The 18,826-nt window shown below is 43.1% G+C and overlaps 1 protein-coding gene across 1 annotated transcript in view; it reads right to left on the reverse strand.

Annotated features, from left to right (window-relative positions):
• The window catches only part of LOC118793569 (B-cell scaffold protein with ankyrin repeats-like), a 45,506-nt gene that overhangs the window by 3,153 nt on the left and 23,527 nt on the right, over nt 1–18,826 (reverse strand). The window contains exons 8-11 of the mRNA XM_036551793.1: nt 6,489–6,558; nt 5,985–6,185; nt 1,011–1,073; nt 223–404 (exon numbers count right to left, since the gene is read on the reverse strand). Coding sequence (XP_036407686.1) covers nt 223–404; nt 1,011–1,073; nt 5,985–6,185; nt 6,489–6,558 — 516 coding nt within the window. The remainder of the gene's footprint in view (nt 1–222; nt 405–1,010; nt 1,074–5,984; nt 6,186–6,488; nt 6,559–18,826) is intronic.

An 18,826-nucleotide genomic window follows, 5' to 3' on the forward strand; every position in this document is an offset into this window, starting at 1 on the left:
GGTGTAGCATATTCCTCCATAGCCCGCGATTGGAATAATTAACCTCAAGAAGTCCTATCACCAGGAGAACAGCGGGACTCATGACTTCCGCACAATGTTGCTGTAAACTTTGTAGGAGCCTCAAACATTCAGCGTCGACCCCACACGAAATCGGCGCTGCGAGAACGTCGCTTGCGTCCTGCGTGTTTTGAGGCGGCCTTCACCCCCTGCCCCCCGTGTTACCTGCTGGATGGCGTCCAGGCCCTTCTGCACCCGCTGCCAGTCGCTGAAGCGCTCCAGGGCCTCGTCCATGGTCAGCACCCCCCTCTTCACCTTCTCCTGCAGCTCGATCAGCTCCTGCAGGCCCGGCATGCGGTTGGGGACGAACGTGTCGTACGTGGATGAGATGCTGTCCCGGCCCTTGGCTGGGGGGAATGTTCGGAGTGTTGTCATTGTCACTGTAGGTGCTCACCAAAAGGAAATTTCCTGTGATGGGCTCAAATGGGTCTTATTCACAGAAACTGCACGAACACTATAAATAAGGCCAGTTATTTTGCTTTATCACTCTAAATTTGATGAAACTGCTTTAAGTTTGCTAAAATTTGGTCTGCTTAATTATTCCTCCTGCGCTGACAGAAATGTTCAGATTACTGATGGGTCAGTCGTTTCAAATCAGACACAAGCAGCGCTGATTGTAAGTTCAGAGACGGCCATTAAATGTAATTGAGTGGCTGACGGACAGATTGCCACAGCAGGATTGAGCTGCAGAAAAACAATGGGCCAAAATTAATGTTGACTTAACGTGAGCGTGTGTGTGTGTGTGTGTGTGTGTGTGTGTGTGTGTGTGAGACTGTGTGACTGTGTGTGTGTGTGTGTGTGTGTGTGTGTGTGTGTGTGTGTGTGTGTGAGACTGCGTGACTGTGAGCGTGTGTGTGTGTGTGAGTGTGTGTGTGTGAGACTGCGTGTCTGTGAGTGTGTGTGTGTGTGTGTGTGTGTCATGAACTGCTGAAAATGAAAAGTTTTTTTCTGACCTTGTTTAGCAGGCAGAGAGTACAGTGTGTCAGCATCCCCTTGAGACATCTTCTTCTGGAACACTGGAGAGAAAACACAGCAAGCTGTTTCAGACAGGCATCTGCCATTATACCACTGTAATCATTTTATGACAGCACATGCAAAACAAAGCCGTATAAATGCCTTAACATTCCATAAATTGTAGCAGAAGTATTTTATGGCTTATTTTTTCCATTTTGTTGAGGCCACACAGTTTCCCAAGTCAACAACTCTAGATCACAACAGCTCTAGCTCACATGTATTTGTTTATTTATTTTAGACACAGTTCCTCAATACTCCACGAGATGGCGCCATTAACTTAGTATTTTGGAGTTTCTTTTAACGTGTTCCCAAGCATCCTAACCTCCACAGTTTAACAGCTTAACCTAAGTATGTGTAGGCAAAATATAATTTGAAAGCTGGAGGTGAAAGAAAAGGGCATGTTTTCGGATGAATTCCAGCAGTAACTGACCACTGTGGTAACAAAAAAAAACAGGTTGAACCGAAAGGTAAAAGCCCTCTCTCTGGACAGTCGATGGAGAGTCCAAATTGAATCAGAGAGAAGGATACACTCAATAACGGTATTGATTGAGCAGTAAGTACTTTAAATGATACGCAGCGCTGTTTTCGCTGAGCGCGGCACTATTGGACGCCGGGCAGACGTCTGAAATGATGGAGCTGCTTGATGCGAGTCCAGCTCATTTCCTCCCCTGTTTGCGTTTAAACGCTGGGTCTTCCTCCAGAGCTGCCCGCTTCGATTGCGAGAGTGGTGCGGGTTGGCCGAGGCCTCTGGGACAGGGGGGGGGTGGGTTTTTGGCGGGGGGGCAGGGATGTTGGGTGTGTGTGGGGGGGGTTTGGCAATCTTCGGGAGCGTATTTTGGGGCCTCGGTGCATTTCTGCTCAATCTCTTCAACGCTCCTTCTGACACATCCTTCGGTTTAAAGTGGATGTGAAATGCGGCCATTATGCGGTTGAAAGATCCTCTGCATTATTACATGGAAAACTCCCTGCCCGTCTCCAGCCCTGGTTCCCTGCGAGCTGCTTCTGCTTCTCCGTGTCATGGGGGACACGAATGATGGAAAACACATGTAATGAGTGATGCGGGCCCGTTTGGCCCCCGCGCTGCGAGCTGATTCGTTGCACATGTTGCGCCCGAATGCTTGGCTTCTGTTTAGGGGCGGTGGGGAGAAAGGGGAAGCTCTCCGCGCACCTCTATCGGATCGTCTGCCCCCTCGAACCGTGGGCCACAGATCCTGCTAACCGCGAGCAAGCACGCTGGGGAATTCCCTGAGGGGGGAGGGGGGAGGGGGTTTGATGGGACTTCACACCTCCAACCCAGCGGATTGCGGAGGGATCTATCTCTCTAATGCAGATGCCTACATGGACGCACTAGTGAAGCCAAACGCAACACAACTGTAAATCAGCCCACTGAACATGTGGGAGGGGGAGAGAGAGAGAGAGAGAGAGAGATGGGGGGCGGGGGGAGGGGGGGTGTTTGGAACGGGAACCAGGCGAGCATAGACAGTACCGCTGGTGGGCAAGTGATGGGAGAGGGACTGCGGCACAGTGAGCGTGGTCTTAAAGGGCCTGCCCACACGGGACTGCCTGGGCTTTCAGAAACTGAGGCTGCCTCCCTCAGCCTTTACATTCCTGCACTGCTGTAGCTGCTCCCTGCAGTGCCAGTGTCAGAGAATCATCACTACCACTGCTCTTACCAACGGACAACACACTTTCATACTGTTACAACACGGGTGCACAGAAATATAAGGGACTAAGGTGCTTGGGACTCGAAACCCCGGAGAAAACAATGCCTCGAGCTGCCGTTTTGACCTGTGGTTTTCCACAAAAGCGTAGCATGTGTCTGGGAACAGGGAGGGATGACCGCTTTCTGTGTCCATCACAAGGTATTTGGCACTTTGGACGAATGCACACTCGTCCCAATATTGAACTGTGCACAATCTTGTGGCCCTCTGCCTACTCCCTTATAAATGAACTATAAGGGCAGCAGTCAGGTTGCTCATAATGGAAATTCAAGAAATGTGTTCTAAATTAGCCAGCTACACATATGTATCTGTATAACATTTCCTGAGGTTTTAAAGAAAGTGTTTGGAAGAAAATTAATCCAAAACATGGCCACAACCTTTTTTTTCTTTTTTGGAAATATCCAGTTTTGCAGAAGGTAAACAGATTAATTCAATGTGAAGACTCAAATGAAACTTGAAATAAAAAATATTTTTATGGAACATAAAAGAGTTATAATTGCTGTGTTGTGGTGTGAGCACTGGATTATGAATCATAGATAAGTTGTGGAAGGAAACATTTTAGAATTGGATGGTTCCAGGCCAAAAGCCTGCATCATGTCAAACTCCCTTCTCCCGCTTTTTCAGTCCAAGTCCTGATGGGTGAATTTACCAGTAATTCCTCTGCGAATAACAAAGCCTATCATTGGACAGAGAAACGGAATTTCCATTCTGATTGGATAAGTCTCGATTCAGCATCTGTCAGTGTTGGAGTGTGTTAGTCTTCTGACTACTAGGTGCCATTGTTTTTTTCTTTTCTTTTTCTCTTACCACGGTGGTGTTTATGCAGTGTATTCACGGGGAGAGATGCTTCTATTCCAACTAATTGGAGAATATTAATCGACATGAACATTATGCATTCTTATCACGGTGTCCTCCAACAAACCATAACAAACTGCAACGCCAAGTCGGTGTGCTTCACTTGCCAGCACTTGCTGGCTTTTGCCTGAAGCCTTTTTTCCCTACATATGGTCAATTGGCAACGGTCTGTGTTGCTCAAAGTCGAAGCAGTAAGCCTCGCTATTCAAGGTCCAAAGCGTGATGTTGCTTCCTTTACCAACTTTATAAGAACACGACGGCACAAGCTCAATAAACAAATCAAAGGTCATATATTAGAACGGCAGGAGAAATTTTTATTTTTTTTTTTTTTTGCAAAAGCTGGAATATTCTCTGGGATTCTCAGGAGAGAATGGGATGAGCCTCAAACTGTGTCCCTGATGCTACAATAAGATCTTCCTTCTCCGCTCTCTCCGCCTTTTCGGTCGCCACTGTGGAATCCGTCATGGCCCTCGTAATACGGGAACGAATGAACTTAACAGTGCACGTCAGGCCAACGGCCACTGCTCTTGTTAACTGCATACCGCTGCTTGCAGTGCCTGAGGTATCCTGGTAACCAAGATGTTCACAACAGCGAAATACCTGAAGAACTTGTTCTATATATAAAATTCATAATCCCCTCAGATGAAAAATGTTTCACTGCTCTGTGCTGTATAGGAGTGCTGCTTTCACTTCGCTTTCATCAGATGTTTTGTTGGGGCGATGTGCCTCTGAGAAAATGTTCACACTTTCTAACCCAAACACGCTAAAAGCAGACAGCCATAAAGGAGACTGTTTGACCACTTTGAACCAAGTGCACAAGCTCCTTTGCATGGCCTTATCCTGGGTGATATGATATTATGTGATATGCATTGCCTACGATAACTTTATTTTCCAGCCTGTTAATATATGGTTTCTTCCACCAGGAATCGTGATATAAAATGTATCAGCAGAAGGAAACAGAAGCAGACATAGCTCAATTCTTTCAGATAAAGCTGTTAGACATGTGGGGTTGAGGAGCATTAAAATCTAAAATGAACTCCCACTTGCCAAAGCTGGGGAGAATAAAGGTTCTGCAGGCAACACAGGCTGAGTAAACAGTCATAAATGACATGTTTCGGAGCTGCTGAAATGGAGGATTCATTTTTCATACAAATAGATTCTTCTCTGCCTAAATTAAAAACTCGCTTGACAGATACATCTCGAGATTGGATTTCACACTCTGTTAGAACGTACAGGAGGGCAATATTCAGTTTCTGGAAACCTGTGGAAGGGACTAGCAGGGTTTTGTGAGACGCGCCGACCTGTTTTCATTTTAAACACCGAAATGTCAAATATCAGGCTGCCTGACAGCAACAGCTATGCTATTGAGTAACCATCTGCTTTGTTTCAAATTAAATCAATCTGTATTACACACATCAATTAGTTTCTTTTGGAGAGACACAACACTGAAATAGCACGGAAACAACGCCCCTCTTGTTCTTCATACACTGAGCAAAGCGTCTGTCTAATAAGCGGGTATTATGAGTTATGAATTACAGCAGGCCAAACAGAAAATTCTGGTAAGGTCTGCAAAGAGCCGCTCTGTGTGTGTAATGTGCCATCTAGGCTGGCATGGATTCCCTCTTCCAGATCTCTTCTGCGGTTCTTTTGTTTACTCTTATTCAGGTAGACGAATGAAAGACCAAATGCACAGATGACTCGCTCACTGCACACCTCCTGGGATCTGAGGACTGCCCTACAGCACAAGCAAAGTGTTGGAAGATTCTGTGGTTCACAGGGAGATTTTTTTAGCAGTGCCCCTTTCTCTCCCCCGCCCCCCCCCCATCTCCCTCTCGCTCTCTCTTTCTCTCTCTCTCTCTCTCTCTCTCTCTCTCTTAATCTGAGAGGATGGAGAGAAAGAACTCGTAATGAACATGCAATGATTTATAACCCCTAACAGTTCTATTCACTCGGCACCTCAGCCTTTGTAAATTATTTACAGTGCTGAAATTGAACATTTAAGAACTCCTTTCCCTGTGACAGAACAAGGAGAATTTAAATCTGTTATTTTTGGAGCCTGCTTTGAAAGGAAAGTGCAGAACATGGCGAACATGGTGAACTCTTTAAAAAAAGGAACAGTAGATCATGTTATTGTGTGTACATGTACATACTAACAGTTTATAAATGTGTTATAAGGTACAGTGTTATTAGATGTTATAAAGGTGCTATAAGGTGTAAATAATCACATAGCAACATACAAAGGCTGTAAACAAAAGCTTTAAATGGTATTGGGGATGTAACTGAGAAAAAAACAAAAATGAAAAATTATGGGTCTGATATTTATTGTCACAGTCTTACCTTGGGCTATGAAAGGTGTACTGTCCTCTTTAGTAGGAGTGGTTTCTGGCCTTGGGGTTGGCGCAGGAGGGCGGTTGGCGATTATTACTGCTTTGCTGGAGGTCAGGATTGTGTCGTACTCCTCATCGTTGACTCCAAGGGGTGCATAAGGGTCTTCTTCTTCTGGATCTTCAGCTTCGTCCCGTACTTCCTCCTGGGTGTCTAACGCGTGTGAACAGTAAAGATCAAAGTCTACAATGGGAGTAACAGCAAGGACTGTAGCATGTAATTATGAAATTACATTACATTACTGAGTATAATATAGTAATGTAATCACAAGGGTCCATCAATGCCAAAACAGGTCAAGCACAAGTTGTCAGGGAGACCTTTCCCCCCTGTATATGTATTTGATTGATATAAAATTACAAAATGTTGTTAAATTCAAATCTGCTGTGCAGTTTTGTAATGTCACCCGACCCCTTGCTTTCCTGTGATTTTACCACGGGCGATCGATTTCTCACTCACCTGCTGACCCCATCATCTCGTAAATGCTGCTGTCTTCATCTTCTCCCTTCACGACGCTCTCTGGCACATTCTACAACGAGAGACATACCAAACCGCATTGCCTCATATCGCATATTTATCCGTTTGTACACCATGCCCCGCATATCTCTATATATACAGGAACAACTGAGGTAAAGATGCACAAAAACATCAGAAAACTCATGTCTGCTGGCCCAGTCCAGCCATGCAGTTAAAAATGACTTGTGTCATATATTGGCACCCTCATGTGTGAAAGAATTAGCTTGCACCGATGCCTTTCCTAACACCACTTCAGTTCAATGTTAGTGTTCGCCGTGGTTTGCCATGCATTGTATTGCCATGCAATATGAAAGCGCCAAAGTCATGGTGTGAAGAGCTGGAGTTCAAGCTATAGAGGAGAGGGAGGAATTCTGTAGAGATAGCAGGAGATGGCTACAGATTTCAGATGTTGCCATTTCACACATTGGCTCCATTCAGTCAAAATCACAGTTTATCATGAACATATTCTATTCAGGAGTATGATTAACAGTAATTGAGGATTGTTATAACTGCTTACACTGGATTTTTTTACATTGCCCTGTCTTAAAAAAATGTATATGCTCACGAAAAATAAATGAATAAAAACGAACTCCTGGTCCCACCCACTCAACACTGAAATCTAACCCCTACAGAGACAATGTTCTGGATTCAATCAGCTTTTGCCCTTAACTTTGACTCACAATTAAATTCAAGTTTGACTTTTTTTGTTCTTCACAAACACAGTTCGTCGAGTTCAGCAATCACTAGAATTAATGAGAAAAATGTGTTTGTATTGAAAAAACTCACACTTGCATTTAATTGTGATTCCACGTTAAGGACAATTGTTGTTTGAATCCAAGGCAAAACAAGGCAATAGTCTAACTTAATCCTTCTGTTAGGCTTTCTCTCCCTTCAGAAACACATGCAGCTTGCAGCCTTGCACTTAGGAGCAAAATGTGGACACAAGGCAGTGACTTTCAACATGTGGATAGTGTGTGCTTTTTGCAGAAAGATATGTGTGCCTAAGTGCCCTTCTAAATGATATTACATGTATGACTAAATGGCCAAATTTATCTCTTACTCTCTTAAAACACAGACACAGGCACCCACACACACAGACACACACAGACACACACACACACAAACAGAAAAATAATAGCTAAACCCATTTATTTGTCTCCTCTTGTTGAATATACGACTGCTACTGTTATGGCATCAAATCTAATTAACATAGCCCAATGTCTTCAAGATATTTCTCCTGTCTGTATTCTGTACACTGTTTCCAGCGATGAGCGTGTTCTGGGATTTTTCATTGAAAAGGAAGTGTTTGTCCCGGGTTTTCCTTAAGTCTAATCTCCTTGACAGCACTGAAAAACAACATTGCACACAAATATGTCCAACCTGAAAGAGACAGGCCTCGTCTTTTCGTGCTGTTACTTAGCAACACTGCAATTCAACAATAATACCAGCGCTTACCTTCGTTTTCAATACTAATAACGCACATTATTCATTCGGTTCTATGAATATATTCATTAAAAGTAGAAAAGAAACATTAAACAATGCACAAGTCTTGCTAATTATTCTCCATATCACAGTCGACAAGGAGTGTATGAAAAAAAAATACTTTGATGTTGGACATCAGCACAATATTGGGTCTCCACAAGTGGTCTCTTGAAATAATGAATTATGTAAACATTTTTTTTTTAATTCATGGGAAGTAATAATTCAGATTGCATCTGCCGGCCGGTGACTGAACAAACTGACAAAAAAAGCACCTGAACTCCAAAATGGAGCAACTATATGCTGTCAATGACTCAATCCCTCACTTGACATTTCAGTTTTTTTTTCTCTGCACAGCAAAGACTGCAAAGAATGGTTCATACATGTTTATGACTGACAACACAAGGTAGTGTTGTCAGTCACTGTCAGTTTACGAGGTCAAAGACATCTTCTTCGCAATTACCTTTGCCGCTGGAATTTCAGTATCACATAATCTCCATAACTGCTTCATTATGATGAAGTACCACTCCTGTAATCTGTTGAATGTGCCAGGAGCATGTATGAGACCGCTTGGCAAGGCTTAACCGAATGAAGCTAATGAGACTAAGATGAGGAAATATCTCAGAGATAATCAGGAAAACGCACACAACACGGCTTTTCCAAAACTAGCAAATACAAATTCTGCTATATTTCTTTTCTTCAAATAAACACCCTAGCTGGGTTTGAACATTTAAGCATAAGCATACTATATATGCCATAGTGCATCTATGTAATTACACAGGCTGTGTCAAATAAAAGGACCAGTAATTTCAGTGACCGCGTCCCACTGGGTTTGATATGGGAGATAACACTGTTGGTGTAGTGTTCACCTGCTGTGAAATCTATTTCTCTTATTGCGCGCTAGAGCTCTCTGGCCCAGTGTTTATTTGTTATTAAATTACGACAAATTACAAAGAATTACCGATGGAATTAGGGCTGGTGACCCAAACATTGCTCGTTGAACTCTTGAGTAAGGTACAGTACCTGACCTAAACTGCTTCTGTAAATATTCAGCTGTGTAAATGGATGATATGTAATCTATGGGATTTGCTCTGGGTAAATGCATCTGGTAAACAAACAATAATATAAGCATTACTAATAATAATAATAATAAGCATGTATTCATAAAGAAGAAGAAAGAAGAAATTCACATAGTAATGCAGAGCTCAGTATGCAAAACCAGAACAAAAATGTATGAACTCATACACTGACAGCAGAAACGTACAACAGAAACGTCTTGCTGTGATTAAATTTCTTTCTGCACAAGGTAGAAATCTGTGCATGGCAGAGAGAGTCTGATGATTCAATGCCTTTTAATGTTTAATGGGATCAGGCTGCTTCTGTTAATGCAAAAGAGAGATTAAAAAAGAGGCTATTTGCTGATCTGTCTGAATGACCCAATGATTTGTACATTCCCTTAGTTGTGTTACACAGCTAGCTAGCCTGTGGTTCCAACTCATGGACCACATAAATCATTAGCTAATCAGCTAATTATGTTTTCTGCTAGTTAGCTCACTAACTAGCTCATTGGCTTGGTGGCTAACTCACCAGCTAGTTACATTGATAACAAGCTGGTTAGCTAAATTTATTTTCATCCAGTCTGCTCCTTTGCTATCTAGGTGTCAAGATCCTGCCTCACCAGCTGCATAGCTAATTGTTTTCGTTGAACAGAGGACCAAGCCACACAAAACAATTTAGGAAACACTGGGTAGGTTTGCTTTGGAATAGTGCTTGTTCAGTGTGTGTAAGGTACAGTAATGTGGTCCAGGCTGTTGTGTATCTAGTGTAATTTGGATTCATTTTGATATGAATAATTTTTTATTCGAATAATGACAGACCTAGCTTTGTAAGTGTGTCTACCGACTTACAGAGAATAGGTTCTTAATATGAGTGAGTAATCTGGCATTTTTGTATGGTGAAAGTATTTCTTGTATTGACTAGTTACGTTATTACTATTAGATACAGAATCATAGTCATACTGCAAACCTGAAATGAGGTTTAAGTTTTATGCATGAGGTGCATGACATGATATTCAAACATCATATTAAAAAACACTTTATTTCTGTCAGGCATCACATATTTAAAATCTACTGAATGACTACATTTGTATGAAATGTACACACTTGAGAATGGAATGCCACAACAGGAGATTGTCACTGGATTGTCTTTGATTGTGTACTGCATCATGTGAGCCTTCATTCCCATAATGCAAGAGTAGTAAATCTTTTTAAAGACGACATGTCTAAGGCTGGCTGTATTCGCCTAACACACAGACTGGAAAAGGCACCGTATGGCACCAGTGGGCAAAGAGTAATAAGGTAGAAACCAGCACCGCGCTATTCAAATTTCAAGCATATCTGCCGTCATTGAAGGGTGCAGCAGATCAGGCCGTTACATGGAAATCTTTATGGAAATCATCATGCAAATGCAAAAAAAAAGCAAAAAAAAAAAAAAAAAACTTCAAACAAGACTGAATCACACTCATGATCGGAGCAGACAGAAAAACAGTTTACAGTAACTAATCTGCACTTACACACCTAGCACATACACACACACATGCACACACATGCACACACACATACACACACAGGCATCTTGGTTAATACACCAAATACACAAAAGATGTGCCAAAAAGATGAAATTTGATCATGAAATGAAACAGGGCAGTTGACTGCAATATTGCAGGTGGGTGCTACACATTGGTGGTGTTCACTGTAGAATGGAGTTGCATATCTTTGTTACATAGCAACTGGGGTCAAGTATGATGCAAAGGAGTCTGGGTAGGTCATTAGCTTGTTTCAGGAACAAAGAGTATCATGTAAACATGTATTCAAGGCTAATAAAGAAGTAGATTTTCCTTTAGCAACTGTTTGCTCAGATTTCTTACATACACGCACATTTAAATTCACAATGTACCCCACACTGCTTTAAGTGTTCATGAAAGGTGTTGTATGAAATCCATCCATTATTATCATGATTAAGATAAGAAAGCGGTTACTGCAAAATGAAGCTCCTGCTAAGTTCCATTGTGAAAAAGGACAGGAAATGCATACCATTCTCAACTCTAACATTGTTCCCCCTTCCCCTGACACTATGTATCTCAATTGATGTTGATATGATTACTGTAAATTTCTGTCCCTGGAGGAATACAGTGTCTAAGTGCATTGCCATCACTAATAACACATTAATAACACATTGACATATCAACGTATGTGCATGACTACATAAAGACAAAACAGTGGGCCCTGTAATTGGTGAGCTTTCCATTTGACCTTACAATTAAGCCAATTAAAGCTTTCCCCTCAGGGATAACTGAGGACTCTATATGTTTCTCAGAAGCGCTGTCAGCGTTAATGTGGGTCAGACGACTGCGGTTCCATGAGATTCCATCCATGTAGCACGCAGTTCTGCCACAGCCCGTCACATTTGCCAGTGTTGCGTGGGAGACCAGGCAACAGCATGATAGAAAGCACGCAATCAGCCTTGAATTTTCCTCAGAGCGGAGACACCAGAGGGACAGCGGGAGGAGGAGACGCTGGGACAGACCAACGACAGCCTCGCCCCGGTCACGGGGGGACTCGTCGAATTTGACAGAGGTTCAGCGGAGGATCTGGAAAGCTGATGTCATGGATATGGTGATACGCCGTCAGACTCTATTACCGTGACTCCCTCACCCTAATAGGTTGCAGCACGTTTTAAAATGCCACTGGTTTAAACAAACAGCTCTCAGATATGATCCAGCTGCAGGTTAATTCCTTGCGTTAGAATAAATGTCATCCAAAAATGACATTTAGAGAAAAATATATAAAACACAGTTTTCTCATTACCAATGCAATATGGGGTATTATTAAAAACAAGTTTTCCTAAAAGAATGGTTGACGTATTGCTATATATGTCTTTTTTTCTCTCTGTCTCTCTCTGCCATTGCAATAGTTCACTGCTAGAAAGATTAAAGAGAAGTGTCATGTCTCACAAATCCAAAATAATCTCTCACTTTAATAAATGATGCTTATATATTATATACAGTATATATATATACACATATGTACAAGGCCTGACAATACAGCCTACAAAATTCATATGCATTTCAAAATCAGTGCAGCATGCAAATCGAGGTATATTTGATAACACGATATGACATGTCTGTCAGCAGCAGCAGTGTTGCTCTGGAAAGGTCCTACCATGAAACACCTGTAAATCACAACACAAGAGTGGAACACAGTCCACAGGTAAGTATTTTGTTGACGTGGTAATCTGAGCGTGGCTCAACCAGGGTTGGGACTATAGACAGTCTACAGGATTCAAGAGAGATCTGTGTACCCTGCAAGTATGATTACTGCCTTTTTCTTCAGATAATGTAAAGTGATTAGTGCTACAGTACCATAACCACTGCATTACGAGGGAACCAGATTATAACAGCGGTATATTCTACCTTTTAATGAGCATGGGAAAAAAGAGGGATACATAGTTGTCACAAACCAATACCAGCATAAGAATGCAGTGATGTCTGAATGCAGGATAATGGGTCTAATAATCAATCCAAGGTTAATCTCACAACAAGGACACGTGACACGAGAATTTAAAAAAAAATGGGAGTGAAACTGGGATTTAGTGTGTGACAGAACTCATTGCTATCATTTTTTTATGCTGAACTGACATCACACAAGCATTCACCAGCTACCCTGAAGTGAGCGTGGTTATGCTCCACTCAAAGTAGCACTCGCGCTGTAGGGCAGATTGTCTGGCTTTCAGACGGTAAAGACAGGAAAGCCCGTTTTATTAAAAGGGTGCAGTGCGAAATGAACTGGTGAGAAGGCACAGCCACTGCCACTTGATTCCATAAACCTGGAGAGACGGAAGCGTCTTATCCGAGAGACAAACCAACAGCGGGTCCGCCCGCGGAGCCTTTTGATACCTGCAGCTGTTTCTGTGCAGCCCGGAGTTTTAATTTGTGGCAGATTTGTGTTTTGTTTCCACTTCTTTGCTCCGTGAGAATCCCAGGGACGCTGCGGTGAAGCAGAAGCACCTGTCGACGGATGCCATTTGCATTCATTTACATGTGATTTGCATGCAGAAACTACAGAGATGAGAGGTATTACAGCCTTAAAGTAAAAGTAAAATGTTCTTTTTTTAAAAAACAAAATCACATGAGAGAGAGTGTTCACCAGCTTCCAAAGGGAATAACTGCATTATGTTCGATGTGCAAGAAAGCATTTACTGACACCTGTTGGGTAACAGCGCATATACACGCTTTGTGGTTGGATTAGTAAGAGAGCAGCACCAATCCAGTATTCTGGTGTTGCCATATGTTGCCTGTTGCTTTTTTCGGCCTTCACGAAGTCATTGAGTGCACGCGATTTTCCACAGGGAGAGACGGTGAACACGGACCCTGCGATCCAAGCCTTCCTCCTGCAGCAGCCAGCACTGCATTCTGTCATTAATCAGGTGGCCTACTACCCCGCAGATAGGATGGGGACAAGGGGGACGGGGGTTGGGGGGGGGGGTTTTCGGCTGCCAGTTTGGAACACTCAAAGTGGAAATGTCTTGACATAATAGAGCACCCCCCACCCACCCACACACACACACACACACACACACACACACACACACATTTTATCCACAGTCGCGGAGGTGACATGTTTATGAGCGCATGCTGGGGTTGACAGGAGGCCCAGAGGCCAGATGAAGCCCACTCGTAATTTTCCCGAGCTATCAGCATAGGCTGACCTTTTCCATCCTGGCCGTTTCAATTTGCTGTGACTCCCTCGAACCTTTACCGGGACAAGGGAACCTGTTTACGCTAGCATGGGGTGCTGTGGGTGTCTGCCACCTAGGTTTATGTCACCGACTCCGAGGCCACCTTGGGCAGCTGGGCTGTCCTGACCCAGCCAGCGGATCCAGGTGCTGTTTTCGAACAGCGGGTTCTGGGAGTTATCACCACAGACAAAGAGCCGCCATTGTCTGCGCCAAATCTATCAAATCAAACTTTGTTCTCAGAAATGCTTAGGAAAGCTTTCCTTTCAGCCAGGACATCTGCACCTTGACATGTCCTGGAAAAACTGTCTAAAATACAAATTGTTCTGCATTCACAGTAGGATATCACTCATGCAGGCATGCATTTCGAATAGGAAACTGCAGGTGACCCAAACAACTAATTGTGCCTAAAGATAGACAGATAGATAGACAGACAGACACACAGATATATAGATACATAGATAGATAGATTGGAGAACTTTGTGGGTCAACACATGCCACTATACAACTGCAGACAGGGTCAGTTTACAGTACATGGTAAAGGTTAGATACTTCAGAAGTGAGCACTAAACTTTGGACCTGAGGGTTGTGGGGTCAAATGGGACACTGGCTGTCATGCCTTTCAGCCTCAGGAGAATCTGGCTGTATAAATGGCGTAGACGACTTGCACAGTCTAAAACTTAAAGCGCTGCAAGTCACCGTGGATACGGGCATCTGCTGAGGACAAAAGGACTGTGATATCCTTTTCTTAAAGGTCAGGGCGGGGCAGAGTGTGTTGACTCAAAGAGAACAGCTGGCTCGGGCCCCCCCAGCAGTGCTTCAGCTGAGTAATGAGTCTGGGAGGCTGCGGTTTTGAGGAGCAGCTCTGAGCTGTTGGCCTTGGCTGGAAAAACACTGCAAAACACCGGAGACCTCCTCTCTTCTCCTCTCCTCTCCTCACTGGAGGAGCAGGACTGAGGTGTGCGAAGCAGGCAGAAGCCCCCTGGACCTCCCCATCTCCTCAATGTCTCATTACGCTTTGCTGGCCATCCAAGCTGTCAGAGATAATAGCGGTTTATGTAGACATTTTATCACGAGCTTTCCTCCTACAAGTGAAAGACAGCAGGAGTATGGAGGGGAGCTGACGAAGCAGACAAATGAGTATTTATTGTACATCAAGGAAAAGGGAAATCAATGCAATGTGTTCTGTATAAATTCACAGCGTTTGATGCTGGTCCGTGCAACTGGAGCCACATGAGCAAAAAGTGGCGGTTGGTCTCCTTTGCCGTCTCTCTCTCGATATTTAGGTTTACAAATGCAAGTGTGTGATTGTGAGTGTGCGTGTACGTGTGTGTGTGTGTGTGTGTGTGTGTGTGTGTGTATGTGCGTTTGTGTGAGTGTGTGTGCCTATACATATGTGCATAGGAGAGCTTCATCTTGCTGAACATGAGAATATTGTGTGCGATGCTTGGCTGCACTTGACACTTTTTCACAGAGATTATCAGAAAGGCTCCCCTTTTTCATAACGTCTGCTCAGCCAGGTTACTGGTTGTCCTAATACAATCTGAGAGTGGCAATTCATACTCCTGGGCAATTCATACCTTTCATAGGTAGGCCAGTTCTCTTCTAATCTCCCTTCACTACTTACTAATCACAGTGTGCATCGGATTCAAAACCATACAACTGGAATATCTTGTGTCCCAACTGTACACTCCCATATATATACGTACATACATTTCCTATATGTAGGAGAACATAATTTGAAATTCATAATTTGGTGTTATGTAATGGGTATAAACACCTAAATTACAGAATAGGACTACTCTGATTGAGTCTGTTGTAACGCAGTGGTAAAAAGTTGAGGAGTCTCACTACAGCAAACTTTGGTTGATCCAGCTGACACTGACATACAGCACCCAGGATACATTCTAAAAGACGGTGTGCATCTAAATGATCGATGATCTTTCAGAAGAAAAATCACTGTTGTGAGATTCCTTTATACTTCACTGCTGAGTTACTACAGGCACCTGGATCAGCAGGCAGAAGAAATCTGGTTCTGGAGTCAATAAAGCCCATCAAACAGTTCGGAAAATGTAAATGTAGGGTACACATTATGAAACCAAACAAATTCGGACCACATGTCCTCAGTCATACCGGGGCCAAAATGAGAGAGTTAGCAGTATGCGGTGTTAGGCCTTCAACATGTTGAACAGATATAGTGTGTCCAGTTTGCCTACCTCAAAACAAACCTCTGGCCGAGTTAAATCATGTGCAGAGTTGAGCTTTTCAACAAGCTGTACTAGAGTTTGTGAAAGCTCTCAAAGTTCGCTTGCATGTGTTGATATTTTCTGTCTGCTCCGCAGCTAACAGCTCCCTCTCACAGATGAGCTTCCCATTTTATGTGCAGGTATATAGGGAATGAATCAGACACAGCTGTCAGCCATGTGATATGGCTAATTGATTGGACAAGTAACAAACTGTGAGTCATAATCACAGCCTTACACTGTAACTCCAGGAGATGAAATGCAAGGAAACAGGATAAAATTAAACTACAGTACCAGTCAAAAGGTTGGACACACCTACTCATAGAAGGGTTTTTCTTTACTTTTACTATTTTCCACATTTTAGAATGACAGTAAAGATATCAAAACTATGAAATAACACAAATGGAATTATGAAGTGACCAAAAAAGTGTTAAACAAATAAAAACTTATATCTTAACTTATATCTTATATTTTAGATTATTCAAAGTAGCCAAAAATATTTTTTATTTAATTTTTTGGAAAGAAAGTCATACATAAGCATCAACTTCACAAGCTCATATTTAAACAAATTTCAAGCATTTAAGCTTAAACATAAGCATAAGTCTTTAGATCAAAATGTCTTTGAATGCATGTTTCCTATTATCTTAATCAAGTGTGTCCAGTCTTTTGACTCATACTGCATACATACGATGTAAAACCCCGAAAGATCAACTGGCTTGTTGTATTATAAGAAGTGGAATTTCAGGATGTTAAGTTTCTCACACTGAGAGAGCTCTGATAAAAAAGAAACACAGGTTCCCATGACCGGTCGGCTATGCGAGGCTTGACCAGGCCACTGTCATCATCGGCTGCGTGTCACCAAGGCAGTGCTTGTTATCAGCCAGGAAATGACCCGCTGCGTGGTCAGAGCCAAGGCTCGTGTCAAGCCAATCCGAGCGGCATGTCGACACAGTGATTCCACGCTGCCACCCAGAGCACCTGCCCGCCCCAAGTCCGGCCGGGGTTGCCATGGTGATTCACGGAGAAGTGACCCTGACGCCACTCTGCGCAGGCGAGCCCACAGCAACAGACCTCCCATTGGCTACAGATTCCAATCAAAACCCTGACCGCTTGTGCCGGAGAAAAAGGGCCCTCAGGCATGGGTCACTTTCTGATAAATTGTTGGTAAAGACCAACAGGCTCTCAATCTCGAAATGGATTCCACAGTCCACTGTCCCGGAGAGGGCTCTCAATAACATTTAAGAGTCATAACTGTCACACTGATGGGGATGGGAGTTTATGCGTGTGTGTGTGTGTGTGTGTGTGTGTGTGTGTGTGTGTGTGTGTGTGTGTGTGAATATGGGGATGGAGAGGATTTTCAAATTCCCAGCATGCTCCTGGCCAGTAACTCTGGACAGCTGGAATCAATGCATCCGCTGATCAATTGATGCACCATAATGGAGAACCCCTGCCAACGGACCGGATTTACGGCCGAGCCGCGGCTGGCCTCTGGGGAAACGGTCCTGCAAACCAGGCTCTGCAGCTCCTCTCTGCTGTAGATCCAGTCAGGAGAGCTACGCCTGTGCACCCCTGCTCTTTCAAAGCACAGCTACTTCCCACTCCACAGCCACAAGCAATCCTCTCACATCCGCCTCACAGGCCCAGGAGACAAGGGACTACAGAATATTCACAAAATATATGTTCTTCTCCAGACACAAGACTTTTTTCTCTTTAGACATGCTTCGCTGACACCACAAGTATTTGCTAATGCATGCACACTGTTTGATTAAGAGTAGATGAATGTCATCATTTTAAACAGCGACAATTCAGTATTTAATGGCAAAAATGAAAAAAAAAAGATATTTTCTCAGCAGTATGAGTGGTTCCTTGTACATGCTTTAAGCAAGACTGTTGATATACAAATTTGGTTTACATTATGATCCCATAATTCATACCATTACATAAAAAACTAAAATTATCATATTCACAGGGTTTTTTGTAAACCACTAGGTAAAATCCAGTCTTGGTGACTTTGCATCTTGCTTGATCTTCAAGTGTTACTGCATCTGATCTTATTAAAATGTATAGCATCAGTACTTATCTTTATTGAAAGATCTGGAAACAAGCATTTATATTGTTGATGCTTTGAGTAGCTACACTTCCAGATTAGCTTCTGTATGACCAATAAGAAATTTAGTTTGTTTCCCAAAGTGCTTTCCTGCAGCAATAGGAGAGGGGAGAATGTAGATTTATAAAAACCTCATTCCTGCTGTTCCGCAGTACATGTGAAAGAAGCCCACTTTTTATGTCTCCATGTCTCATAAGATCTCAGTGTATTGACCAAGAGTCTTGGGCTGATTCCTCTGACAAGCTATAAATCAGGACCCAATCAATGACGAGGGGGTGGGGGGCTGGACTGCGGATAAACACACACACCAGCAGGCCTCCCACACATGCACAAACACACACACACACAAACACACACAGACACACACATACTAACACACATGCACACACACATACTCACATACACAAACACACACACACGCACACACACACACACACACATACTAACACACATGCACACACACATACTCACACACACAAACACACACACACACACACATACTAACACACATGTACACACACATACTCACACACACAAACACACACACACACACACACACACACACATACTAACACACATGCACACACACATACTCACATACACAAACACACACACACGCACACACACATACTAACACACATGCACACACACATACTCAC

Source organism: Megalops cyprinoides, chromosome 18 (assembly GCF_013368585.1).
Source record: "Megalops cyprinoides isolate fMegCyp1 chromosome 18, fMegCyp1.pri, whole genome shotgun sequence".
NCBI lineage: Eukaryota > Metazoa > Chordata > Actinopteri > Elopiformes > Megalopidae > Megalops > Megalops cyprinoides.